Source organism: Oreochromis aureus, linkage group 1 (assembly GCF_013358895.1).
Source record: "Oreochromis aureus strain Israel breed Guangdong linkage group 1, ZZ_aureus, whole genome shotgun sequence".
Classification (NCBI taxonomy): Eukaryota; Metazoa; Chordata; class Actinopteri; order Cichliformes; family Cichlidae; genus Oreochromis; species Oreochromis aureus.
This window is the reverse complement of record NC_052942.1, coordinates 33385923-33413716: the sequence shown is the minus strand read 5'-3', so window position 1 is coordinate 33413716 and position 27794 is coordinate 33385923. Positions and strand designations below refer to the sequence as shown.

At 39.0% G+C, this 27794-nt stretch overlaps 4 protein-coding genes across 6 annotated transcripts; all 4 read left to right on the top strand.

Moving 5' to 3' along the window:
• Positions 1–88: 88 nt before the first annotated feature.
• Positions 89–6234, top strand: LOC116325644 (arylamine N-acetyltransferase, pineal gland isozyme NAT-10-like). 3 transcript variants are annotated; one of them, XM_031746602.2, is made up of 4 exons: positions 89–186; positions 4241–4282; positions 4521–4561; positions 5174–6234. In XM_031746602.2, the coding sequence occupies exon 4, from the start codon at positions 5179–5181 to the stop codon at positions 6049–6051; it is 873 nt and encodes a 290-aa protein (XP_031602462.1). In that variant the 5' UTR covers positions 89–186; positions 4241–4282; positions 4521–4561; positions 5174–5178; the 3' UTR covers positions 6052–6234. The 3 variants fall into 3 exon arrangements, with proteins under 3 accessions (XP_031602462.1, XP_039468749.1, XP_039468744.1); XM_039612815.1 differs by lacking the exon at positions 5174–6234 and having other exon boundaries at positions 104–186; positions 733–4282; positions 4521–4566; XM_039612810.1 differs by lacking the exon at positions 4241–4282 and having other exon boundaries at positions 113–186.
• Positions 6235–7645: 1411 nt separating this feature from the next.
• On the top strand, positions 7646–10796 carry LOC116325620 (arylamine N-acetyltransferase, pineal gland isozyme NAT-10-like). The gene is made up of 3 exons (XM_031746574.2): positions 7646–7767; positions 9197–9238; positions 9751–10796. The coding sequence occupies exon 3, from the start codon at positions 9756–9758 to the stop codon at positions 10626–10628; it is 873 nt and encodes a 290-aa protein (XP_031602434.1). The 5' UTR covers positions 7646–7767; positions 9197–9238; positions 9751–9755; the 3' UTR covers positions 10629–10796.
• Positions 10797–11467: 671 nt separating this feature from the next.
• Positions 11468–15191, top strand: cnep1r1 (CTD nuclear envelope phosphatase 1 regulatory subunit 1). The gene is made up of 6 exons (XM_031746540.2): positions 11468–11574; positions 12146–12217; positions 12368–12441; positions 13356–13465; positions 14667–14721; positions 14816–15191. The coding sequence occupies exons 1-6, from the start codon at positions 11550–11552 to the stop codon at positions 14855–14857; spliced, it is 378 nt and encodes a 125-aa protein (XP_031602400.1). The 5' UTR covers positions 11468–11549; the 3' UTR covers positions 14858–15191.
• A 109-nt stretch (positions 15192–15300) lies between these two features.
• On the top strand, positions 15301–25503 carry heatr3 (HEAT repeat containing 3). Its single transcript, XM_031746517.2, has 15 exons — positions 15301–15596; positions 15880–16052; positions 19246–19333; positions 19652–19752; positions 20093–20202; positions 20465–20605; positions 20757–21049; positions 22417–22507; positions 22713–22867; positions 23160–23242; positions 23355–23491; positions 23632–23720; positions 24111–24254; positions 24322–24498; positions 24691–25503. Exons 1-15 carry the CDS (start codon positions 15456–15458, stop codon positions 24799–24801), a joined length of 2034 nt encoding a protein of 677 aa, XP_031602377.1. The 5' UTR covers positions 15301–15455; the 3' UTR covers positions 24802–25503.
• The last annotated feature ends 2291 nt before the right edge of the window (positions 25504–27794 follow it).

The window sequence follows — 27794 nt, the reverse complement described above, 5'->3', positions numbered from 1 at the left end:
TTGTGTGAGGGGAAAACGTGAATAATCTTTTTAAAAAGTAAAATAAAAAGAGGATTTACGTAAGTCTTTGAATAGTAGTCCCTCTAGTGGTGATACAAACTGAAAATTGACGACGACGTCATATTTTACTCTCAGTTGCCACCCAGAACAACAACGCAGAGCTGCAGGTTACTTCAAAGTCCAAAGGTAAGCGGCTGTGTTATGTAAGAGAGATCAGTGGAGTAAAGAGTGCACTAAACTCTTAAAGGAAACAGTCCGGTGGGAGGCACGGCCTCGGGCTTTATGTTTCCTGAAGTATGCGTATTTGTCGATCTGATCGTGGTGACAAAAATGTATACTTTTACAGGCACACGGATGAACGTTTGTCGAAATTGCCTTTCTCGTTTTACATAATTTACTCACATGAAAAACTTGCCCAAAGTTGAGCAGGCCTGCACGTTCCGTATCTGTACAAAACGCACCACCCAAAATGTGCGAAATGTGATAAAACGGGAAGATACGCGTCATGAGCATGTTTAGGTCGAGTTACACCGAATTGTTGAAAACAAAAATAAGTCCACGTTAAACTACTTTACAACATGTTTAGGAGTCGACTTTGCAGATATAAGTGCAACTTTTAACTTGATATAGGAATGATCACTAAATTCAGTGTAATATGATCCGGTGTAAACTATCCTGTGTCTTATCTGAGGAATATTACGTATGGTGTCATAACCTGCATTTTACAAACAGGATGGATTTGGATGAGTACTTCAAAAGAATTGGTTTCTATGCCTCCTGTGATAAACTGGATCTTGCAACACTGAAGCTGATCCACAGACAGCACGTTATGTCCATCCCATTTGAGAACCTAAGCATCCACTGTGGCGAGAGGATCACCATGGACCTTGAGGTCATCTTCAATAAGGTCGTGAGGAGCAGCCGCGGAGGCTGGTGCCTTGAGAACAACTCCCTGTTTGGCTGGGTTTTGAGACAAATGGGTTTCAACACGACAACACTGAGCTCCAGAGTTTTCAATAGTTTCCTCAATGACTTTGGCCCGCTTGACTCTCATCTCATTAACAAGGTCAACATTGATGGGAAGGCTTATATAACAGATGTAAGCTTTGGGGTGTCATCACAAGTGCGAGAGCCTTTGGAACTTATTTCTGGAAAGGAGCAGCCCCAGGCAGCGGGTGTTTTTCGCCTCATAGACAAAGGGGAAATGTGGGTGCTGGAGAAGACTGGCAGAAAACCAGAGGTTCCTAATCCAGAATTTGCTACATCAAGTCTGGTGAGCAGGAAGGAAACAAAGCAGATCTACTGCTTCACCTTGGAGCCTCGCGGGGTAGATCATTTTGTAGATAAATGTCACAGGCTGCAGACCGACCCCACCTCACTGTTCACCAATAAGTCCATCTGCTCTTTGCAGACTCCCACGGGATTCAGAGCCCTGATTGGAAAGACCTACAGTGAGGTCACCTTCAAACCAGAGGAAGGTGTTGATGTCTTAGACATGAGGGACATATCAGATGATGAGATAGAAGAAATTCTGATGGAAAAGTTCAACATAAAGCTGCAGAACAAACTAAAGCTCATGAGCAACAAATCCTGGTACACACTTTGAAAACAATCCTCGCATATCAACATTTTATGTTGAAGCTCCATGAATTAAATTATTTAGATCTTCAGAATTTTAGTTGCATAAAAACAGAAAGAAATGAGCTCTAAATAATGTGCACTGAATGATGGAACGATAGAAATGTGGAGAAAAAAACAACTCTATTTGAATTCCAATAATTCAATTCAATTTTATTATATTCATATAGCGCCAAATCACAAAAGCAGTCACCTCAAAGCACTTTATATTGTAAGGTAAAGACCCTACAATAATACAGAGAACACCACAACAATCAATTATCCACATAATCATTACATAATTATGAAAAATTAGGCAAAAAAACCCATAATCTGTTAAAGAATATATACATATACATATACATGTAGATAAGATGATCTTTATTAGTCCCAGAGATGAGAAATTCACATTGTTACAGCAGCAAAGTACACTAAGCAGGAAAATATAAATAGATGCAGCATACCTAACAACAGTAAAGCTATGCAAGTATATATGCCAGTATAAATATTTTAATTTCTAGTGTTATTTTAGTGTAGTAGTTTACACATTTGCTTTTCCCTTTGGGTTTCCACTAGGAATGACAAATCGAAGGTAGAGCCACCTGCTGTGGCAGCTCCTTGTAAATAATGGAGCAGCTGAAAGTAGCTTTATTTGGAATTAGTGGGAAGTGAATAGAAGGGAGTAGAGGAGAAATGCTCAGTGCATTATGGGAAGTCTGTCAGAATATGTAAATTAGGCTTAAAACGTATCTGAGTTTTATCCCTAATTTTAAAAGTAGATAGGGTATATGTGCATTAAATAAAATGATTTACAGTATGAGGGAAAGCATTCCATGTTTATATTTCTCTGCATATAATAGTGAGTGTAGTGATCTTAATATTTATAACTACCTTGAATGTTTTTGTGTCACTGTTTTTGTTTTATGTTTGTATATTTATTAATCCCATATATAATAATGCTTAAACTAATTTAACTTATTTCATAGTATTTATTCTCAACCTTGTAAAACAGCAAAAGGTGAAAACTGAGTAAATCTGAAGACATCCTGACAAAAAACAAAATCATATATTGCTAGAAAGAGTAAAGAAAAATATTCACACTGCTTCTCTCCAGTTTAATAAATTCAATTTCAAAACATTCTTACAAAGGCAACATTTTGATCTTGAAATGAAGAAAGAAAATTCCGTGAATATTTCCATTTTTCAAACTATATTACACGTTAATCTGTTCACCATTATAAAATTATCATAATGCTTATATATGATAACTGAGTAATTCACAGTATTTTTCTGAAGCACAGCTAAACCTCTAAAACTGCTGCAGGAAAGTACCGAGCTTCATGATGACAGAGAATGGTGAAGCATTAAAATGTCCTGTTTTGTGAAGTTGTTATAGTGTCACAGGTTTATACAAAGACGTTTGTATATCAAGTGATTTGTCCTCAACGCCTCTACCTCTACATGACTGAGACTCAGATCCTCATCTTGGCCATCCAAAGGCAGTTCTTAGCATAGATCAACATATGTTAGATAGAATAACCTAAATTGTATTTTAACAGACTTGAATGGACAGTGGCTCTTTGGATTTCAAGATATTAAACATACTTTGCTGTTTTATTCTATGTTCCGTGTCAAAGTTTCTTGCGTTTACAAAAATGATCTTGTCAATACTGATTATTCTCTTCAAAAGAGAGCAGAGATCATAACACATTATGATCCCTGCAGTGGGTGGGTCCTTTGACAGACAAAAAATAAATAAATCAGCCTCTTTTAACAACAGAAAATATGCTTTTGACAGTCTTCCTCTCAGTAAGAACTTTTGTTTTTCTTTGGGAAACTCACCAGTTATCCTGGCAGCTGCTCTGCCACAGTTTGCTGGTTTTAGTAGTGTACAATGAAACTGACCATGTTCATTAATAGATAATTATGCTTCAAATATTACAGTTTAAGTGAGTTCTAATCAGGCTGTACTGCTCATACACATCCAGTTGTTAGATAAAATCGACCTCACATTTCACCCATTTCAAATTTTCTGCATGAATGGTCTGTCCACCAAGCTCCTTTTAATAACAAACCTTTTGTAAAACCAACAGCAGGACTAACTAGAAAAGAATCAGAGCATATATTCTTTCATATGATAATATTCAAGAGAAACTATTTTGTTTTGTAATATCATAGAAATTGCCATGATATGAATAATATCTGTCATTATCTTAAGTATACATCAATAAAGCAGTAGCTGCAAAATCATTGACATTATTGCATTAATGTGGGTGCGTTTTATTGCCTGTGTACTGGACTTTTCTCTTTTGAGGCGAGGGATGTGTTATTTCTTCTTTCCAAATGTGTATATAATATCATTTAAATGTGCTGCTGAAAGAACTTTAATAACTGCATGCATACAATTCTATAAATACTTATTTCCATGTGTGCATTGTCTTCTCATTATTTCTTTCAGTGAAGCAGCTGAGTTGCACCAGCTCTATCACTGATTAACTTATGATCAAGTAAATCAGTAATATAGCGTCAAGTTCTTTTGGCTGTTTAAGCTCACCCACTTTATTGCATGAAGTTCACCAGGTAGAAGAGATCAGTTACTTCTCCCTCTTTTTTGCCTTCACAGAAATATTCCTCAGAAAATCGTTTTGATCACACTATCAACAAAGTAAGGTTAAACATTTTTGTTCTGCATTTCTTGTTGCAGGTTATTTTCTGTTACTTTAAACAAAGAAAAAGTGTTAAATATACTTATTTGCAATGACTGCAAGTAACATCTGTATCAGACTTGATTCGAAGAAGCTGCATGATTTGCTTTTTAAGCTTTAAGGGAAATGAGATGGATTTGCAGTATGGTAAGAAAAATCATAAGTAACTCACTTACCTTTATCTGTTTTTGCTTCCAGACCCACAAAACACATCCTCGATCAAACACCAATCACATAAGGTAAGGATAGAAAATTTCAGATCATTTTAGTTATATTCAACATTTGTCATTAGAATGATATTTATAGTATTAACCAAAAGAAAGGTGTTAGAATGTATTGTATTTTTGCAGTAAATGCAAAGTTAAAGTCAACAATTGCTGTACCCACAAAAACCACATTATTTTATGAAAAAATAAGAATTTATAAGAATTTATCATTTACTATAATTTACAACTTAGAACTGTATTGGTAAGCAGGTGAAAAGATTAAATGAGGCTAGGATAACTTGATGTTAAAACACTGATGTTTCCACCATCTTGCATTTCCATTGTCTTTACGTGAACAGAAAACAAGAATGAAATTGTATTTTTATAAATTTAATGAAATACTCTTACATGAAATGTTAATTAAGATTAGGTGTCTTGAATTGAATGATTGATTCTAAGATTGTAAGGAAGCAAAGAGCCTACCAGGCTAGACCTAGAGTTGGACATCTGGCTGCATCCTGTAGATTGACAGGATGTGGCACAGAATGAAAGGTGTTGTTTTTTCTATGTATTTCTTTTTTTTAAAGCTTTGTAAATGAGATAGCTGCAGACCTAAAATGATTATCAATGTGATGTCCTTTACAGGCAAGATGAATTTGGATGAGTACTTCAAAAGAATTGGTTTCCATGGTTCCTATGATAAACTGGATCTTGCAACACTGAAGCTGATCCACAGGCAGCACGTTATGTCCATTCCATTTGAGGACCTCAGCATCCACTGTGGTGAGAAGATTACCATGGACCTTGAGGTCATCTTTAACAAGATGGTGAGGAGCAGCCGCGGAGGCTGGTGCCTAGAGAACAACTCCCTGTTTGGCTGGGTGCTGAGACAAATGGGCTATGACACCACAACCTTGGGCTCCAGAGTTTTTAGCAGCACTGGTGGTGAATATCACACTGAGGAAACACACCTCATTAACAAGGTCATCATTGACGGGAATGCTTATATAGCAGATGTAAGTTTTGGGGTGTCATTCCAACTCTGGGAGCCTCTGGAGCTCATCTCTGGAAAGGAGCAGTCTCAGGCACCTGGTGTCTTTCGCCTCATAGACAAAGGGGACATGTGGGTGCTGGAGAAAACTGGCAGAAAACCAGAGGTTCCTAATCCAGAATTTGCTAAATCAAGTCTGTTAGACAAGAAGCAAACACAGGTTATGTACTCCTTCACCTTGGAGCCTCGTGAGCCATATCATTTCTCTCAGGTAAACCATGACCTCCAGACCGACCCTACCTCACTGTTCATCAATAAGTCCATCTGCTCTTTGCAGACACCCACAGGATTCAGAGCACTGGTTGGCTGGACCTACAGTGAAGTCACCTTCAAACCCGAGGAAGGTGTTGATGTGTATGACATGAGAAACGTAACAGATGATGAACTAGAAGAAATTCTGAGGGAAAAGTTCAATGTGAAGCTGCAGAAAAAACTGCAGGCTGTAAACAAAAAAGCATGCTACACACTTTAGAAAATTAACCAGCACATGTCCTGCTTTGAAAAAGCTTTAAAACAGTAATCAGAATTACAATCAGAATACTTTATTAATCACTAAGGAAATTTCTGTTTTTGAAAAATTATAAGTAACATTGAATGTCACATTTCATATGATGCATTTCTATGACTGAAAGAAGTAAAATCACTTTTTAATGTGCTGTTTTATTTTATTCCCACACACTTTTGCAGCTCCAGAGTTGTAAAGAGTTTAATGACTACATAAGGAGATCAGTACCAAAATTAACCTTTCCTTTGCATTTCTCAAATACAACTATGAAATTGTATATATTTAATTAAACAAATACAACAAATCACGTTCTGTCACTTAAAATAAACAGTTCTACCTCAGTTGTTCGACTTGGAAAGAGGTAAGTGGTACGATAACGACACCTTGTGGTATAATAGACATGGTGCAGTGTTTAACTGTGTGAAAATTTGTCTAAGAACATTAATTTATTCATATCAGTGACCAAAACCACAAGTCTCGTCCGTGGATGAACAGATGCAGCTCTAATTACCTCTGCTTATGGACACACAAACCTATATTTTACTTTGTTTTCATGAATGTGGTCGAATTGAATCTCGTGTGTTTATAAGAAGTAGCTGGCTGTGGTACTTAAACGTGAATGAAGTCAGGAGACTCATGGCTTCACGCCTGAAATAAACATTAAAGATGCCAAAGTGACGTCATTATCTTTTTGCGACAATAAATGACCTGCCAGAGACCCGAAAACAGAACAACGTAACAACGAATACCGTTGAAATTACAAATTTTAATTTCCAACTCTTACACTTTAAAATCGAGACCTGTAGTGGAGCCTGGGAGAAAACAGTTCATACCAATTACATGATCTCAAGATGCATACCCCCCTCAAAAGGATCCACACACTCCAAACCAGGGTAAGCCAATAACACTGCACACAGTGAAATCATTCTTAAAACCCACACAATAGAGGTGTTTGCTTTTACGATTATGATTCTCCCAACGAGAGACCCACCTGATTTCCCTCCTGCCCCCAGATAATAAAATTCAACATACTACAAACCATATTATGATGATTAATTATTATAAAAGCCTATGTATCTTTGTATGTTCCCTGTCTCCCATGCCTGTCGCGTGGGTTGGCTTGTACAATTAAAAGGCTTAAACCACAAAACCTCCAGCTCATTCTCACACACAGAAGAAATTCCCATTGCTTACTTTTAATCACATCCTACAACTCTACCAGCTGTGCAGTTAACAGCACCTGATATCAATTAATGTTGAGTCAATGATAACGAGTTCCCAATCATTTTACAGTATTTACAGAAATATATGTTACTGCAGTCAAAACCTATTTAAAAATAATAATAAATCTATATGCAAAGAAACGAAAGTCCAGTTTTAGGTTTGAAATACAAATTTGAATAACATGTGTATTTTTGCCATGACCAATAATGCATGAGGTGGATTGTAGGGCTACAGTCTTTGCACCTGATTTGGGACAACTCTTATTTATTCTGGAGCTGTGTAAGAGGAAAAATATTTATATAAATATAATTGAATTTCGTAAAGAGTTGGTTAGTAGCGCCTCTAGTGGTAATCCCTGGGGTTTTAAAAGTGCGGCTAAGCGGTGACAGCCACGTACTGTTTGACCATTAGCTACCGACTCTAGAAGCACGCAGCTGCAGGTCACAGTCCAGCCCACAGGTAAGTTGGACCAATTAAAGCGGTTACACAATACGTGAAGCTATTGTGCTTAAAATAAAAAAAAAAATAAAAATAATAATAGTGACCACTGATAATAAATTTTCTACACTGTTTCTGTACTTTGGCAGTAGATGGAAATAGTCAAGCTAGGAGATATTTTTCAGATTGTTCTTGAGCAAAAACTTTACCGTGAACAAGACTTTTTGCTCCTTTTAGTCAGGGACCAGCGCCATTTTGACGGCGGGAAAACAAGGTCAAGTAATTACTCCTAATGGTCTTACTTTGAAGCGGAGTTATTCCAAGTAACCTTACCTCCAAATACTCCTGCGCAAAATGTCACAGCAAATGTTTAAGATTTGCGCTAATGTGACTGCGTTTATTAAAGAGCCCTGGGTTTCCAACACACCAGTGTTGGCAGTGTTCTACCGGAAGTCCACCACACAGCCAAGTGTTCAAATTCAACTGCCATAAAAATCAAAACCAAAAAAAGAAAAACCCTGTCATCCTCCATGTCAAACACGGAGACATGGCGCCTTGATGCTGTCTGCATTTACTCAAAAGACTGGACAGAAACGGAGAGGATGGCTTTCAGTGTCCTTGTTTGTTTTAAACCGAAGACAAAACATTGTAGGAGAAACTTACAGACCCCTTAAGGACTTTTGTTTTATAGGGAGCTTTTACCAGTTGTCCTCTTATTTATTCAAACGGGTATTTGTTAGGAGTGTTATCTTCGTTTTAACTTATACGGTACTGTGCAAAAAGTTGAGCCACATTTCTTTTATCTTGTTAGGAATATTGGAAATGGGTGCAGCCATTTGTTGGAATATGCAAAACCCAAAATTGTACAGCTTTAACAACGTTGAAAGTCAACATTTGATGTGACTGCCTTTATTCTTTAACACAGCTTGAGCTCTTAGGCAAGCTTTCGTGTGTGTGTCCCTCTATCCAGGTATGCCTTGACTACAATGCTAGGGTGTTTGGGATCATTACTGTGCTGAAAAAAGGAAACCTTTGCCAATCAGGCTTCCAGATGATATTGTATGGTGGATCAAACTCTGATGGTACCAGTTTTGGCAAGGTCCCCAACACTATTGATTTAAATGCAGCCCCAAATCATGAATGTGTCCACTGGGTTTGACAGGTGGGAGCAGATGCTCACTATACCTCTCCCTTGAGCTCATTAGAAGGCGTAAAGAGGATATGGTGTGTTTTGTGGGAAAAGGATTTCATCACTCATTGGAGCAGAAACTCTGAGCCACATTCATGAAAGCTTATTTGTTTTGTGTATTGCTTCTGCCAGCTAAGCAATTGGGATGCACCACCCCTATCACCATCATGATCGATGCATATCATTGAATGAGACTGCCTATATACACTCCTTGTGTAGTATAAAGTAGCTCACTTACCTTTATCCTGTTTTTGCTTCCAGACCCCTCAAAACACAACCTTGATCAAACGCCAATCAAATAAGGTAAGATTAAACATGTTTGCACAACATTTTCAGATCATTTTAGTTGTATTCAGCATTTCTGGGGGGCGGGGGCACAGCCCAAAGACTAGTATTGGTAAGCAGCTCTTGAAAGGGTTAAATGAGGCTAGGATAACTTTACTATTAAAACACTAATGCTTTCACCATCTTGGATTTCCATTGTCTTTATGTGAACAGAAAACAGGAATGAAATTTAATTTTTAAAAATTTAATGAGATACTCTTACGTGAAATGTTAATTAAGATTAGGTGTCTTGAATTGAATGATTGATTCTAAGATTGTAAGGAAGCAAAGAGCCTACCAGGCTAGACCTAGAGTTGGACATCTGGCTGCATCCTGTAGATTGACAGGATGTGACACAGAATGAAAGTTGTTGGGGTGTGTTGTTGTTTTTTTTTTTTTTTTTTTTTTTTTTTTTAAATGTTTTTTAAGCTTTGTAAATGACATGCTGCAGACCTGAAATGATTATCAATGTGATGTCCTGCATTTTACAGGCAAGATGAATTTGGATGAGTACTTCAAAAGAATTGGTTTCCATGGCTCCTATGATAAACTGGATCTTGCAACACTGAAGCTGATCCACAGACAGCATATCATGTCCATTCCATTTGAGAATCTCAGCATCCACTGTGGAGAGAAAATAATCATGGACCTTGAGGTTATCTTCAATAAGGTTGTGAGGGGTACCCGTGGAGGTTGGTGCTTTGAGAACAACTACCTGTTTAGCTGGGTGCTGAGACAAATGGGCTATGACACTACAACCTTGGGCTCCAGAGTTTTTAACACGAGTATTAATGAGTTTGAATCCCAGGAAGTACATCTCATTAACAAGGTCATCATTGATGGGAATGCTTATATAGCAGATGTAAGTTTTGGATTATCTGGCCAAATACGAGAGCCCCTCGAGCTCATCTCTGGAAAGGAACAGCCTCAGGAAGGAGGCGTCTTTCGCTTCATATGCAGGGACAATTTGTGGATGCTGGAGAAGACTGGCAGAAGGACGGCGGTTTCTAACCCAGAATTTACTACATCAAGTCTGGTAAACCGGAAGGAGACGCGACTGATCCACTGCTTCACCTTGGAGCCTCGTGAGCCAGATTATTTTTTTCAAGTGAACAATGACCTCCAGACAGACCCTACCTCACTGTTCACCAACAAGTCCATCTGCTCTTTGCAGACGCCCACAGGATTCAGAGCCTTGGTTGGCTTGATCTACAGTGAGGTCACCTTCAAACCCAAGGAAGGTGTTGATCTCTATAACATGAAAAACATAACGGAAGATGAGCTAGAGGCTGTGCTGATGGAAAAGTTTGACGTGAAGCTGCAGAACAAAATGCAGGCTGTAAACAGAAGAGTATTCCTTGAGTTTTAGTAAATTACCCCTCATACATTCTGCTTGGAAACAATGGCATGAATGAAGCGTTCTGGTTATTTGAAAGATTATCAGTGCTGTTGAATGTGTTTTGTATGATTATAAATGAAACTGTTGCATAGAAATAAAAAAAAAAAAAAAGTAAATAAATAAAAAGTAAAGGCATCATTTCAGTCTGAGTTGTTTCTTCTGTCTTCCCCTCCATACACTTCTGCAAGTTCAGAGTTGGAAGTAAAAATATCAAGAAATTGTATAGTGTTGTGTGTGTGGGTTATTTTATTTATATGTGTGTGTGGCTTTCAGAACAGTAAAACGTATAAACAGATCAAGGCCAAGATGAACACATTTTCATTTTCTGAATATCACTCAAAAGATTTCCAGTCTTAACTAAATGAAATCAATTTAAGTCTGCATTGTCCCTCTGACAGGAAGGTGACCAGTACAAGGTGTACCCCTGCTTCTCCCATTGTGGTAGCTAGAACAGGTTCCAGGACCATGCCATCTGTGACCCTGAACTGTGTGGGGGTGGATGGATTTCAAACAATCATTGAACTCAAAGTCTGATCCGTCTGCTCAAAGACTTCAAACTATTAAATATATTTGAATCCTAATACAATGCTTGCATTTGTTCCCATGTAATTTTTTTTTTTTTTTTTTTAATGTAATCATGTCAAACAACTCTCCATTTGTAAGAGCGCTTTCTGGAACAGTTTTCTTGACTGTTCAAAACAGCGAAACCTGCCGTCCATGCTGTTTGCCTGCAGCAGGCGGGACTTCAACGTTGGCACCGCCCTTTATTTGGGTCACACCCAATCATATTAGCTGCGCACACACTCGATCAGGATTGGTCAGCAGGCCTGTCCTACAGCTGAGGGGAAGGGTGTTGTAGCTGCTTCTCAGACCATAGATAGTGGTTCAGACATGAACTCCTTGGAACAGGCCGAAGGTAATCAACACTAAAAGCTACTCAAATTAATCAAATGTAAAGTTTCAGCGGGTTTGGTCGTTGCAGCTAAAGTCAGGGAATGTTTACTAAGCAAACGTCTTAAGATGCGTTGTCAAATTTTGGCGTAACGATGCGTTAGCCGGCTAGTGTTCTTAGCATGCTCGTTAGCTTAACTGACAAAACATTCAGCCACTGATACCCTTCATTATTTACATGCAAACACATGTTTAATTGTTAAATCCCCTCGCATCTGTAACTGGGACCGTAGAGTCATAGCCAGCAACTTTTTTTTAAACAAATGTAGGGAACATGATCAGCTTGGAAGTGAAAGTGTAGCAAACCTACAGGGCATTTAAGAGCTTCATTTTAACTAATGGTGGGTTTCTGTCTTTAGTTTACAACTTGGAGTGATGACACCAACTGAGCTTTAGGGCTAAGGCTGACTTTATTTTAAGATTAAATTTCATGACATTCTATTGGGGAAGGGACTAAAAAAAGCTTTCCTGGGGATACCTGCGTAATCCTTGGTCCAAACACAGCGTCTACTCATGGTCCTGTTGTTTTGTTGCAGACCTGAAGGCCTTTGAGAGAAGACTGACAGAGTATGTCTCCTGTTTGCAACCTGCCACAGGCAGGTGGAGAAGTAAGTAACAACACCAGAGAAGTTACAATGGTTGACATCTTTTTGATATTGCAATTAACCTGAAAGAAGTTCATCTTGATCTCAAACATGCAACTATTAGCTAAAGCTCTACGGTGAGTTAATTTAATCTCTTGTTATGTTTTGTTTCAGTGATACTGATAGTGGTGTCCGTCTGTACGGCTACTGGAGCTTGGAACTGGTTAATAGACCCAGACACACAGAAAGTAAGTATTTGTGGAGAAAGTCTGACTCGAAGAGAAATCAGACTTTTCATATATATATATATATATATATATATATCATCCCTTGTATTGAACAGTATAGCCAACAGGGATAAGTGGTATCAATAGGTAACTTTTTGATCCAATAAAAGCAGCCTCATGCATTAATAGATAATTGCTCACGTATTAGTACAGTTTAGGTGAGTTTCAATCAAGGTGTAGTGTCTGCACATGTGTACAGTTTTTAACTATAACTGACCACATGGTTAAATTTTAGGCTAGTCTTATGAGAAGTTTTTCTGTCCCATAAGCCTCTTTTCTATCTCTGCCTGTCTGAATACCTCCATCAGCTGTGGCATATCTCAAACTTTTAGCTTGTCTCCCCAGATGTGTTCATGGTTTGAGGTCTCCATCTTTCTGAAAATTTTTCATTCCTCATTCACTAGAAGACCAGCCAAATCTGAAGATGGTTTCCAGATTTTTGGATTAGGATTAATGAAGTCATTCAAAATTTTACCTTCATTCTTTCCTAACTCTCGAAGTTAAAGGTCCTTGAAGTACATATGGGCGTGCTGAAATCTTGTCTTTCTTCATTTGTCTTTCATGCATTTCTGAGCCTCCATAACTTCATAAGTAAAGCCAGTGGCAACATAAAAATTTCAAAATTGAAAGTTACATTTAAGAAGAAATACATTTTTCATCCACCCTGAAGTGTCACTTTTTCCCCTAAAAACTGATCATCAATAGCATGGGACATAAGTTTTAAGAGCAAAAATGCATCATTAATTTCTATGTCATAAAGTAGCAGAAACAAGCACTGGTGCTAAATGCTCTCATCATATCCTAAGAAAACCATCTGTAAAAGTAAATATTTTCTTGCCCAGATTAATGTTGCTTTGGTTCCTTTTGTCATGCAGGTATCTTTCTTTTCATCCCTATGGAATCATCCCTTCTTCACCATCAGCTGCATCACTCTAATAGCTCTCTTCTTCGCTGGAATACACAAACGAGTTGTGGCGCCGTCAATGTATCCTTGTGTTTTTTTTCTACTTCAGTAAACACAAATTAGCGTAATATAATACTGACTCATGTAGCTGGATCAGGTATCTGTGACAATTGCCCATCAATTTAATTCAGTTAAGGTCCTATGTTTACTGTTCCACACACATCTGCAGTAGTGTACTGGTGGCTAGTGTGGAGAAAATTAAACTGACTTGTTCCAGTTTACATCTAGCCTGATGTTGCCTTGCAGATAAAATAATTCCCAGGCTGTGGTTTTTCCTAATCTCTTCATCTTGACCTTTGTCATAAGATCATGGATCCTCAGACAGTCTGATTATACTCATATCAGGCAGCTGAACAGTGTCATGGTGGATGCTGTCGACATGGGTCTGCCATGGTGAAACTAAGATGGACAAAAGAAAGCTTGTCTTAGATACTTTTGCTCATGTTTTCTTATGTTTTGTGCAGGACATCTAAAAAGAGAACATCTGGAGGGAAAAATCTTACTTTTAGTTTTAAATAAGTATCTTATTAAATGAAATAACTTGAAATGTTTGCCACATTGGCCATCCTGTCAACTCATATTTTCTCTTCCCACTGGAGAGATGATTCAGTCTAGTTCCTGCCTTAGTTCTGCCCATAGTCTATATTTATAAAGCTTTCTTTCCTATTATAAGTAAACAGACTTCAAACAAGACAACAGCTTGATAAGAAGCAGTGTAGTGGTCAGAGTCCACATGTGGGTTTAACAGCCTGTTGTTGAAGGCTCAAAACCATATCAGGAGATTATGTCATGAAATAGAAAATGCACTGTTAATCAGGATTTGCACTGCACTTGTCAGCTATGTTAATTACTTTATTTGATGTGAATGAACTTTGGTTTTATAAAGGGTGGTCTGGTGTACATTTTGTTTTAGGAGGTTATGAAGGAGGTACTGAAGCACCTTTCTTTAGTATTTAGAGAATTTGACCAGCTCTTTTGGGGTTCCATGCAGATACCTCTAGGTCACTTCATTCACCTTCCTAAACAGCCTGTTTGACTGAAATCCCATTATCTTTGTCACAGTAAAGAATTGAGTTTATTGATCTCTCAGTAGTTTCTTTTCTTGTACACAGTATCAGTAGCAGATATCCAAAGCCAAGTTTTGTCAGGTTTAGGAACATCACATAGTGGATTCATTCCTATTTTCATTCCTGGTTATTGTCTTTAACCGTTACCCCTGCAGTATTGCTGCTCGCTGCCGCACAGTTTTAGCAGAATACAACATGTCCTGTGATGATGTGAGTCAACATGGTGATTTTTTTTTTTTTTTTTACAATTTTACTAAAATTTAAGTTTGGTTTTTTTTTTTAATTTTTCCTTGTCTTTTTGCAGACGGGGAAACTTATTCTGAAACCACGACCAAACATCCAGTGACCACACGCTCCTGGGTTCTGTCAGGCCTAATCTTTGTTAATTGCCTTCTTGTCTTTAATTCCTTTGGATGCTCTTAGATGAAGCATGATGGGAAATGCATTTCCAGCAAAGAAATGAACTGAGAGGGCCCTTTTCTTTTCTTTTCTTTTTTTTTTTTTTTTAACAGTGTTGCTGTGTTGTCATCATTGAAGCTGCTGATTTGCTCATGTAACCTTTGATATATTTTACACATTCAGAGTGAGGGTATATTTCTGTTTCTGTTGAGCATGTATTTTATCTAAAATATTTCTATTTTAAAGGTTATTTGCCTAATAAATAAATTCATAAGACGTGGGAATATCAGAGCTGTCTCTTTATTTCTTGTTGCCTTCTCCCATCCTTCCTATGAGTTTGTTACATGCGTAGTCCGTGCGCTTTTGCGACAGTGTCGTGCTTTCTCTTAGCAACACTTTACGGCAGGGAACAGTCTTCCACATGGCCTCCAACAAGGCAGAAGCCGGAGCGTGTGTTTGATCCTCAACAACCCCAGTGTCAGAGAAAAGAGGAGGGAGTAAACACCGCGTTATACGCGCAACTCGCACTTTAATAATCACGTGAAATGGGTAAAAGTAAAACCAATAAGTTTAAACGTCCCCAGTTCAACTCGGTCGGGCTGCCGGTGACTGCGGTGAAGGAAGGAGACGGCGAGGAGGAAGAGCATGGTGATGATAGCTGTCCAGCTGCGGAGTTGCTTGAGAAAGTAGGGACATACACTGCTTCTTCTTACATGAATGTCTCTAACTTTGAACGTTTCAAAGCTCCTATTTTTGCCATTTCTGGCATTTTCTTTAAAGATTATTGCGCCCCACTTTATATTCTGTGATTTAAATGGCCTTACGTATAGCGATCAGTTTATTGATTTTACATTTGTTTTATATTTAGTGTTACAAAAGGTCACCTGGTGATACTTGAATGAACACACAGTACTTCAGATTTTGAACAGCTGGTGTCACGTGCTAACGTGCTAAACACGTTTCCTATAGTTGCAGAGCCCCAGCGCTGATGTACGAGAGTTTGCATGTGCCAGTATTTCTCGGGTGGTGCAGCAGAGTCAGACCATTCCGGGTTTCCTCCAGAGGGATGCTGTTAGGCGCCTGGGTCCCATGTTGCTGGACCGGAGCCTGGCTGTCAGAGAGACTGCCACTGGAGCTCTCAGGTGAGTCTGAGTGTAACAAATAATCTGGGTTCCTGTCACTTGACGAAGACCTGGACCACTCGGGTCATCTCACAAGTTTAAAAAGTTATCAACACGTGTGACCTATTTTGTTGCTAGAATGGGCCATTTTAGTGCTGGGATCACCATAAAACATATTAGAACTTTTCTGTGTTGTCAGTTTGCAGTGATTTGTATGAACAAGGGCACGAAGAGAAGTGGCAGTCTCTGGTGGAGGTATAAGATTAGGGATGGTCGACCAAAACAGAACATCATTGGCGTAGTTAAAGTAGGAGGTGATAAGGAATGAGTGACTCTTCTCTTGCCTGTGACTGCTATGCTGATGATAACTGTGTATCATCAGCATAGCAGTGGAAGCTCAGCCCATGGTAATGGATGATCTGACCAGTGATGATGTGACAAATTAAAGGGCCGACAACTGGTAAACAGATGATGAGTTGTAGGTGCCCAAGGCTCCATGAAGCACATGCGCAGCAAATTGTTGCTAACAGAAGAGCTAATGAAACTTGCTGAAAACCTCAAAGAGCCAGTTCCTGGCCTGAGTTGTTGCCAGAGTTGTTTCAATGGCAGGTGTGGGACCCTCACATTATTATTCTGGCTGTTTAAACCTCCTGTGGTTAACAGTTTAGTTGTATGTAGATACTTTGCGATGGAGTGAGAATCATCAAGAAGAGGCTGTTTATGCTAGCAAGACAATGCTGTTAATATTTATTCTCTCGATTACAGAGAAAGTGAGAAAGTTTATTACTTGACCACATGCCTCAGCTTAATTTCTCTCCCATTTGTGTGACCCAGATTACTAATTGACGTTAGTAACGTCAGTGCTTCTCCTGCTTTGAAGAGAGTCAGGTGCAGGTAGAGGGAAGTCAGTTGTCAGTCATATGCTTCTGCAGTTTTTAAAAGTGTGTTATTGGATAATAAAAAAAATGAGTCACATTGTGCCATTTCATTGTGCTGCCTTATATATTTTAGTTTACCTGCTACACATGCTTTTTGCTTATATGCATAATACATGTATTGTGTGCTAGTTTTTAGTGAGCACTGTTGATACTGCAACAGAAAATGCAGAAAGCTAAGAAATGTGTTTAAAAAAGGTTGCTATACTTAAAGAAAGTGAAACAAAAGCCCCGGAAAACATTAGTGGGGCGATCGTGGCTCAAGAGTTGGGAGTTCGCCTTGTAATCGGAAGGTTGCTGGTTCGAGCCCCGGCTCCGACAGTCTCGGTCGTTGTGTCCTTGGGCAAGACACTTCACCCGTTGCCTACTGGTGGTGGTCAGAGGGCCCGGTGGCGCCAGTGTCCGGCAGCCTCGCCTCTGTCAGTGCGCCCCAGGGTGGCTGTAGCTACAATGTAGCTTGCCATCACCAGTGTGTGAATGTGTGTGTGAATGGGTGGATGACTGGATATGTAAAGCGCTTTGGGGTCCTTAGGGACTAGTAAAGCGCTATATAAATACAGGCCATTTACCATTTTAGAAAATGTAATCATGGCTCTTTTCTTCCAATCACTTCAGTCAGTGTGGTGTTACAGAACTGACCTTTTCTAGGACTTCACAGAGAGAGGTGCATATAAGAATACAAATAGCACAGCTCATTGTCCAGTGCGTTTACCTCTGCTGAGTGGGTGGCATTTGTTGGCTTCTACACACTATCCAGTGAGCTGCTTTGCCTAAACCCATCCTTGCATCCCTTTTCTTAACTGCTTATCCACCTCAGAATCATGAGTGGACTGGAGCCTATCCCAAGTGTCGTGGGGTGAAAGCTGAGATGTAGCCTGAACATGTCAGCAGTCTAGTATGGCTAACACAGACAGACGGACAACCAGTTTAGAAATCACAAGTTGACCTACCGTGGATGTCTTTGGACTGTGGAAGGAAACTGGATTATCCAGAGAGAACCCACACAGACTCAAGGAGAACATCCAAACTTCACACAGAAATGTTCACAGTTGGGCAGAAGAACCCAGGACCTTTCTTCTGTGAGACGACTGTATTAAACCTCACAGAATGTTTCTAGTACTTTTCCAGTGCAAAAGTCTTGAGCCACCCCTTATTTCTTTATATTTTTCTTACAAGGTGACAGCCTCGCTTGCATTTTTTTATGTGGCCTTGATCAATAGTTTTCCAGGCTTTTTAAAAAATAGTGTTTTTGCACCAACAAGTTAACTCCCAAATAGCTATTTAAAGAGACGTTTGAGGATGACAGAAGAAGTGTAAGGCTTACAGCAGATGAACAGTATCAGAAAGTCATGTCCTTAAGAAATAAAAACAAATCCAGCACAGATGTGAGAACTAAATTTGGCCTTTTAGTTAATCAATTCCCTGTTCACTAAAGTCTCATAAGAAATGTTCTGAGCTTAAGTTTGGCTGGCAAGAAGACATTCTTAAGGGAGAAAAGGCTATGGCATGCCAAATTACACAAGAACTGGACTGAAAATAAGTGGCAACAGGTCTAATAGATATAGATGAATATAGAAATTTGAAAGTTTTTGGTTCAAATTGTCAATATGTACAGAGGGAGGTACAGCAGTGAGTGTCTACAGCCATCTGTAAAACATGGTCCTGGCTGTGGAATTACGAACACGGAAAAGTATTGTCAGATTTTTTTAATCGCTTTGCTCTGATTGGCAAAAAAAGAAAAGACTTTTGCACAGTATTGTACTTTGTGCGTGACACCATGCTGTGAATGATGAGTGCAGTACTGTGTGTCATATTGATTCTATAGGGGGCGCCATGCTACAGTCAAGCCATTGGGCTGTTTTAAGACTTTTTTGGTTTGGTGGCTTTTGTCATTTTTCACAATCCTGAGAGCTTAACAGGGATGCCTTCATTGATATTTGCAGATGGGCAAAATGGATTTGATTTGCCTGTTAGGTGTTCTTCCTGTTATGTCACAACCGTTGCAGCCACTGAAACAGTTACCATCATCATAACTGTAACATTTATTTCTTCTTTTTATGTAATAATAACCTCTAGTCTGATTTGAGGCCTTTCAGTAAACCCTAAATAGCATTTTGTCTCCTCAAAATCAAAATAAAACCAGTGCTCACAGTGGATCTCCCGGCTCCCCCCCTCTTCTTTCCTCTCCCCCACACACACAATTACAAACAGCATCTCTGACCGCGACTCTCCTCTGAGTGACTGATGACTATGCGTCTGTGTGCGTCTTCCCTTGACAGGAATCTGAGTGCATGTGGAGGTCAGGAGGTGTGTGAGGACATGGTGAAGCACGACGTCATGACTCCTTTGACAGCACTGCTTAGAGAGGTGAGACTCCACCGCTGCTTTTCGCTCACCGCATCACTTCAGTTGCTCCTCATCAGCAGCTGTTACAGCAACATCAAGCTATGATATCCTCAGCAATTAGTTTGTATCTCAGAGCAAATATAGTTGTGGTTATATATAAATGTACACTGGCATCAGATCCAAGCTCAGTGTTGGCCTTTGTGTAACTTAAATTACCCATAAAAAGTTTCTCACATTTTTGGGGGTCAGAAATGATCTAAATATGTTCAGATGAATGATTGGAAAGTTGAGACCTGTTTTACTTGTTCTGTTCACATTTGCAACACATTTGCTTTCCAGTGCTGTGCTGGCTTTGAAAGTGCCGTTGTGTCGATGAAAGACCAAAGTAATGGAGTGGAGGATGTAGCCAATGAAGCTGTACACTTACTGTGGAATCTATGGTGAGTTGACCTTATTTGTTTTCATAGAAGGCTTTTTTAAAAATTATTATTGGCTCAGAAAGGTCAGTTTGGCCACATACATAGCCAGGTCTTGCTATGGCTCTGACTATAAAATCTTTGGGGATATGCCAAACATCATCCATTCACCTGTCCTTTGCTGTTGCTTAGTGTTCAGCTCATGAGAACATTCTATGTCTAGTAACTACATAAAAGTAAAAGAAATACAAAAAATCCCCATATATTTGTGAGTTTATTCCTTGAATTTAGTTTTCTGACATCGTCTCTGATAAATCACTCTCATTGACCAAGGCATGCTTTGTATTATTTGTTTGTCTTTCAGTGAAAGCAGTAGCCAGGCGTTGTCTGTGTTTAACAAATCTGGACTCTTGGATGTGGTTGTTCAGTGCCTGGAGAAACACCCACACAACCTGGAACTAGCCATATCTGCTGGTATGTGTAAAGCATGTATTCTTATTTGCTATTTAACATTGAGATTTTATTAAATAAAGGTGTACATTTTTTAGGTTTTCTCTAACCATCTTCGTTTATTAGGGAACACACCTCTAACAAGTACTGACAGGATTAATGCTTAACACATCTGTGCTATTAATATGGTACTAACACCAGTAAGGAACTCCAAGAACAAAGCTAGCTTGTAGCTTTTGTGCCCAATTTCAGCTTTTAAACACACTCTCCTCTGTGTGTTCCCCAGCTCACTGTTTGCACACTGTGACTGAGGATAACCCAGAGCTGCTTTGTAGCATGAACACTGCTGTGCTCGGAGCCCTGGAGAATGTGCTGCTGTCATCTCAACCAGGCGTGACACAAACTCTCCTCAGGACACTGGCTGCAGGTACAATTTGTCCCTTTTCATGTCTTTTTTTTGTTGTTGTTGTTGTTCTAAACTTAACCACAATTAGTCAAATTGACCAGCACAGGAGTCTGTAAATTGTAATGTGTAATACCCCTTCCTGAGCTTGAACTCTGTCTGTTGTGTTGCTCAGGTACGCTGTGGAACATGAAGAGTAGTCTGCCTGCTGCTCGTCAGGCCGAGACTGTCAACGCTGTGGTAGCTACCTTATCACAATGCCTGGATTTGGATGCAGGTATGCTAATACCTGAACTTAGGCAAGCAGAGGAGCTTCGCCACAGAAACGCCCCAGCTGTGTCAGACATAGAGGGCCAAGCTCCAGAAGAGCTCGCTGAGGAGGAGATGATTGAAGAGGAGGAAGCATCTAAACAGAAGAGGAATGGAAAAGCTGCGAAAGTTGATAATGACTTCTCTGACCTCTTGCCTGTACGTATAAACTCTTGCAATCTCTTAGGCCCATTTAGAGTTAACAAAACCAAAGCAAGGACAGTTACAGTTGAGGAATTGGCTGTTTCATACCTCTAAACTGTCTGATCCGTTATATGGGTATTGAATTAATTATGCTCAGCTTGGTATTAAAATTCTGTACTTTCAGCCTGTGGGCCTCTGGGCATAGAGGCTGAAATCAGTAAACCCTTATGTATTGCCATTTGCGTTCTTCCACTTGTATGTAAACTAGTCTGAGATATTGACCAGTATTATTTTATTTTATGCACATTGTCTTCTAATTTATTCATCAGCACAGAGCATACGCTCTGTTTTGCACGGGAGCGTGGACAAGTGTTTTCAACTGTAAAAATGCAAATGTTTCCAATTATGCTGAACAAAAAATATATTCTACCTGAAGCAAAGATTGTAAGCTTTTTAAAACTCAAAATTCCAATGTAAGCATCCACAGCAGAAATAAAGTATCATTTTGATTAAGGTTTAATAATAACATGGTGTACATGACGCTGTAATGATCCCTTAAAGTAAAACCATTGGTGGCTAATTCAGTACTTGACAGAGGGCATTTGGTAGAAGAATTTATGGCTCTTATTATGCACTTTTAACTGGAAGAAAACTGACTTACTTTTGTTTGGCTTTTTTAGACCAATTTTAAGTGATTCGGGTTGGGGTTCTAATGACTCATAAGTCAAAGTTTAGGGGCATATCTCAGGTGTTTTAAAGGGTTAATCTCAATTTGGTTTCGAGTTTTTTGTTGTTGGGGTTTCTTTGTTTTGTTTTTGAGGTGCACATTAATGCCTGGTGAAAAGGTGGTGTGTGAGTCATGCTGAAATGTGAGCCAGAGCGACAGGGCAGACAAACTGTCGGGTTTAGGGGGGAGCGGATTAGGGACACCCAACAAGGTTCAGCTGAGGACCAACTTGTGGCTTCCACCAAGTTGACAGTCCCCAGACCTGACTCCGGCGAGACAGAGCTGTCCCTCTAAGCTCAGTCAGAGCCGAGGCCCTAGGATTGTGGGTGACATTCATGGTGACGTACCAGAATACCCTCTAATATTGCGGGTTGTTAGGGTTGTTCTAGTGTACCAGTATAAAGATTCATCTGTGGTAAACCATTTATTTATCAGACAAACACAGTTTTACACTTATTCCTTCAGGAGCAACACCCTTGAACTGGGTTTTAATGCTCACTGCACCGCAAGAAACGTGCAGCTGGACATAGTGGAATGCATCTGTAGGATTATTTTTCTTTGTGGCAGGCGGCTGAACCCAGACTGGGTGATAAGAGTGCTAAAAGGCATTGTTTTAGTAGGATGTTGAGTCACATGGCTGATTGTTTTTGTCCAGAGGGGGAAGGAGGAGCTGAGGGAGGCAACGGCCTTGCTGACAGCCCAGCAAACGTCCTTGGAGATCATCGTCAACATGTGCTGCTCTGACGGTGAGTGGTGTGGCCACGGACAGCCATGCTGACCCCAGGCATTTTTCGTCAAATATATTTCCTATGACACAGTCACCAACTATGTGTTTGTCTATCGGATAAGCTATTATAGCGAGAAATGCACACAAATGTCTCATTTGAGAATCTAGAAAAAACATCTTCATGGTTAATTTCTCTAATTAACTCTGTGTGTGCACATGTTAAGACCCTTCTGATGACGAGTGGGAGGAGGAATCAAGCAGTGATGAAAGCGACATGGGTCCCGATGGCCTTTGTGATGGAGTGTCCAATCTGATGTCTCCATTGTGCTTGTCAGCTGAAGTTCAAGGGGCTTTGATCAACCACAGCATACCACAAAAGGCAAATGACAGTCTGCTTCTTCAGTCACACCTTAGCCAGTTCATCACCAAAGCTTTGACGCGCTTGTGAATGTTGTTAAGCTGTCATTTTAGCTTGCATTGCTGTAATTACAAACTTCAGATTAGATTGATTATGTGGTGAACCTCACCCATCTTCTCCCAGAGGCTGAATGGATTGAGTTATTTGTGCAGTTTCATAGAGAACGCACTTTCACATACAGTTTATATGCACCTACGCAGCCACTCCCAAATGTAAAAGGCCTGTCATAATTTTTTTTTTTTCCTGTTTTAAGGTTCTGAAGAAGACAGAGTTCCCTAAAAAGGAAACTGTGGATTTGTGCCATCAAAATCCCTCCTGGAGAGGCCTGATAAAAAAGTAATCCTCCTCTCTTCTTCCATTAATCTTCACTGTCTGAGTATAACCATCTTTATTCTTTCTCATTTATAAATTTTAAATTTTTAAATAAAAAGTCACACCTTCTTTTTAGGATGGAGCGTGTTCAATCCCGGGCACTGACTTGCCTCCACAGTATCCTCTCCACCATGGATGCAGAGTCTTTGGGTGGTGCGACAGCCCTGCAGGAAGCAGCACAGCATCTCTCCTCTCTGGTCTTTGGTGCCCCAGGTCTCACATTAATAAAACTTCTTCTGCAGTATTATAGTCCAATTTGTTATTTTTCTATTTTAAAGAATGCAACAAAAAAAAGTGAGTATACATTTGTGAGAATGGAAACTACAAATCGAAACTACATTTGTTTCTTTCAGAGATTCCCAAAGATGAGGAGTTTCTAGAGGCTGTCATCAGCGCCATGCGATCTCTTTTACAGATGATTGCCTCCAAAAATATCCCACAGGTAGATAAGACGCCACTATTTAAATAAACAACTAAATCAGTTTTGGTGATTACAAAAAGAGGTCAAAGTCCGTGCAGCCGAGGTCGAGATATCCCGACTTTTAGCCGCTAGCTGAGGGTAAATGATAAAAATGCTTGATTCTACATTTCCCTGTGCCTAATTACATAGTCTTTGTTGTCATGGCTGCAGAACACATGACAGGAGTGTACAGGTTGAATAATACTCCACATGTTAGTTCTGTCTTTTGTAACTGCATAAAAACCGACCTGAATATAAAATTTCCGCCTTGAACTGAACTTTAAAATCCACTGCCACTTCACACTTGCTTCTGTTGACCGTTTTTCTTCCTGACAGCTCAGTATCTATGCGTTTGGCTTTTGTTTTTGCTAGTGTATGACCCCCCAGCAGCTGATGAGCTTGAGCGAAACGGCCACCCGCTGTGATGTTGTCAGTGTGAGGGTCAACGCCGTCGCCATTCTTGGCATCACTGGCAGCACATTAGCCAAAGAGAAGGGCACTGCAGAAACCCTCCAGGTATCTCTTTCTCTCGTTTATTCTTTTGGAAAAGTTGTTCTTCCTCAAAGAACCTCTTCTTCCACAGATGATCGGAAATGCGTTGCTTCAAGTTGCCACAAGGGATCCTGAACTCGTTGTAAATGGAGAAGCCCTTGATGCTTTGTTTGATGTGTTTGCGGATGGAGAGGAGGCAGAGACAGCTGCAAAAAACATCAGTTTACTGCCTGCACTGAAGGCACTACAGCCCGTCTTCAAGACCAAGGTACCAAAGATAAATTCATCTTTAGTGATCTGTGTGCTTGATAATTTTTCAATATTTTTTCAGCTATGCTTTTTTTTCCTGGAAATATACCTAGCACATTTATTTTTGTCTTATCTCGCCACTACATTGTGCGAATTCTCCTTTGAATAACAATTCTTTTGTTTTTTGTTTTTTGTTTTTTTCCACTACCAGATTCGTAAAGAAGGAAAAGGCAAATACAGCCCTCAGCAGCTGTGTGTGCTGGATAACATCAGAGTGAACCTGAGAAGATTTATTGGTTATCTGGAGGTGTTGAAAAAATGAGGACTATAAAAGCCTGTTTGGTTTGGACAAATATGCTAGCAGGAGCATAGAACGAGACAGAATATGGTTGTGAAACCATCAAGTATTTATGTTTATATTCTTTAAATGATGGTTTACTGTTTGTGTGCAGAGCGAAGGGAATGTAATAACCGTTATTGTATGCTGGAGTCGGCAGTTTTTTTTCCCCACTTAAATTTAACTCAAAACAATTTTGAGACTGAGTTTGTGTTTTCATGTCTGATTGAAACATTTTTTAAAGATCAGGTGTGGGATCTGACACCAACTTTTCTTATGGGCATCCTTCTTTGAATCCATCTGGATATGCATTGTACTTTGAAATTCTAAGTTGTTGTTTTTTTCCAATGAAGACACTGGTCTGCATACACGTTTTTTCAGTAATTGAAGGAGATTGGTGGTAAATTTTGTAGATTTTTTTTAATCTTTCAGTAACATTATACACAGATCTGAACTGTCTAAATCCCAGCATTGTCTGATCATAATGTGGATATCATTATACGTGACTGGCAAAAATTCACGTAAAGCTTGTTAGCTTTTCTTGCAGTGGTTTCTTAGACTTTTTCAACAAAATATCCATAAACTTGCAGTTTATTTCAGTAAAAAATGAAATTAATGTGTGAAGATGTCACCAGGCTGTGAAGGAATAGCCTTTTTGAAATAAACCCTGATTTTTTTCTCAGTGTTCTTCTTTTGCATTATGTGAACCATTTCAGGAATCTTTCCATGACCTTCCAAATACAAACTGGTGGAACCACTGAGATAATTTATCTCAATCTCAATTAATTTATCTTCATAAGGTGTTGGACTGCTTCAATATATACTGGCATGTTGCCTGCAAATCTCTGGAAATCTACTGAAGGGACTAAACGTGCTTTCAAAATATTTTCCCTCATGTTGTGTTTTGATGATGGTGGTTGAGAGCATAGCCTTGTTGGTCCTAAATCACTCATAGGTGTTCAGATGACTTGAGATCTAATGACTACAAAACCCCCACAGCATGTGACTTGCATCATTTTCCGACTCAACAAACCATTCAGCCTACCCCCTTGTTCCACATGGAGCATACGTGGGTGGGAAGTATGGTGGATGCTGACTGAGCAATTTACTGACCTTAAACAATATTCATAGTATGTTGCAACAGCTACCTTGTCTCTCTCCATAACTGCAAAATATTCAAAGACCAGCATATCATATATTTTTAAGTATTGGAATTGATCAATAAAATGCTGAAAAAGTGTGTTGCTTTTGGGAATTTGAAAACTAAGTATGGGAACTTTGTATAAGATTTGAGATTTTGTAGAATCATTTATTAGATTAGCTGAAAAAAACGTGAATAATGACTTTTAATTACCTGGTTAGAAGTTTATATTGCATCTTCATCTGTAAGCTGTTAAATCATGGTTTGTATTGTTGTGAACTATATTTACTCTGCATGAGTGTTGTTTCAAAGTTTCGGATGTTCAGTGGTACTTAAACACTCTGGGTGATTATTGCTGCCCTGCCTCAAAATATAAAATATCTGCTGATTTCCAGAAAAAAACATTACCTTGTTCAATTCAGTTAAAAAATGCCTATAAAAATATTCAGTCTCATAGTTTTGTCAAAAAAAGCAAATCAATTTTTCTTCACTTATGGCCTGTTTGTGCTCATTGTATTTCAGCTTCTCCAACACAATTTGTATATTTGCATAGCCTTCTTTTAATTGCACAGAATGACCAATTGACCAGAATGGCTATTATGCAGCAGGATACATTTTAAGCTGGCTTTTGACCTCTCAGTTAAGTGATCCTATCACTGATCCTAGACCAAAGTAACCCAGCTGCTTCCTTCAGCAGATTCAAATCTTGTACATATATGTACAAAATGACCAGGCGACAAATAAGCCACTAGAATCTTCAAAATCATTAGAATGTTGTGGCTCTGGAGGAAAAAAACCCCATCAGACTCTTCCCTCTCATTACCTGAGCCAATAAAAATGGAATGTGGTATTTAATCTGAAGGATGTACAGGTCTCATTACTGATGCCTGGTTAAGGTAAACAATAAATTATTTTGTTTTGGAACTGTATCTAGAAATATATTGATTAAACTGAAGTGGCAGTTATCAAAGTGTTTTTGTGGCTCCCTTGATTAGACTGGAATACCAAAACACAAGTCTTTTCTCTTTCCCTTAATCCATGCTCTTGACACACACCCAGCAAACTGAATGAGATGCCTATGGCTTATCTTGGTCACCCACTGTCATCCTAAAATGAACAAAGTATGCCTTTTTCATTAAATCTTTGATGTTTCGTCAATGTTTGGATGTAGTGGAGCATATAAATAGAAACCCCCCCCATCTTTTCATATCATATTTACAATTACCACTTGTGAAATAACATGACTGTAGAGCAAATTGAGTATGAATTTCGACATCAGCAACCCCAAATTAATAAAGTGCTTTCATACAGCAAGTGGGATGCTAGACAGTGTATTGGTATTAGTACAAGTCTACTTTGCTCGAAGTGTCTGTTTTTACTACAGAATGGATGAATGAATTAGAGGTTATTTTCTTTTGCATTATTTTAAAAATGTGCAATTAATGGTAAAAAAAAAGGCAGTATCAAAGAAAATCCAGGGTGTCTGTTACATTCAGCATAATTTATTTTAAAAAAGCAAGGCTCTCAATAAGGTTTTGTTTCGTACGTATGCTAAGATGTAAGTTAATAATAAGGAGTAGGAAGGCTGTTTTTTTTTCTTGAGAATTTTTCCCCTCTCAATTTAACATTTTACAAGATAAATAATTCTATATTAAACATTAGTTTCTTTTCAATTTTTTCCCGACGGAAATATTAAAATCATCAAATATGTCCCGAGTTTCTCCTCCCAAAGTTGGTTTAATTATTTGTTTTATCTTCAAATTAACTTAATTGAGCGTGTTATTTATGCACTATATATCACGCGTTTCCCACGTTTTCTCCCATTATAATCATCAAA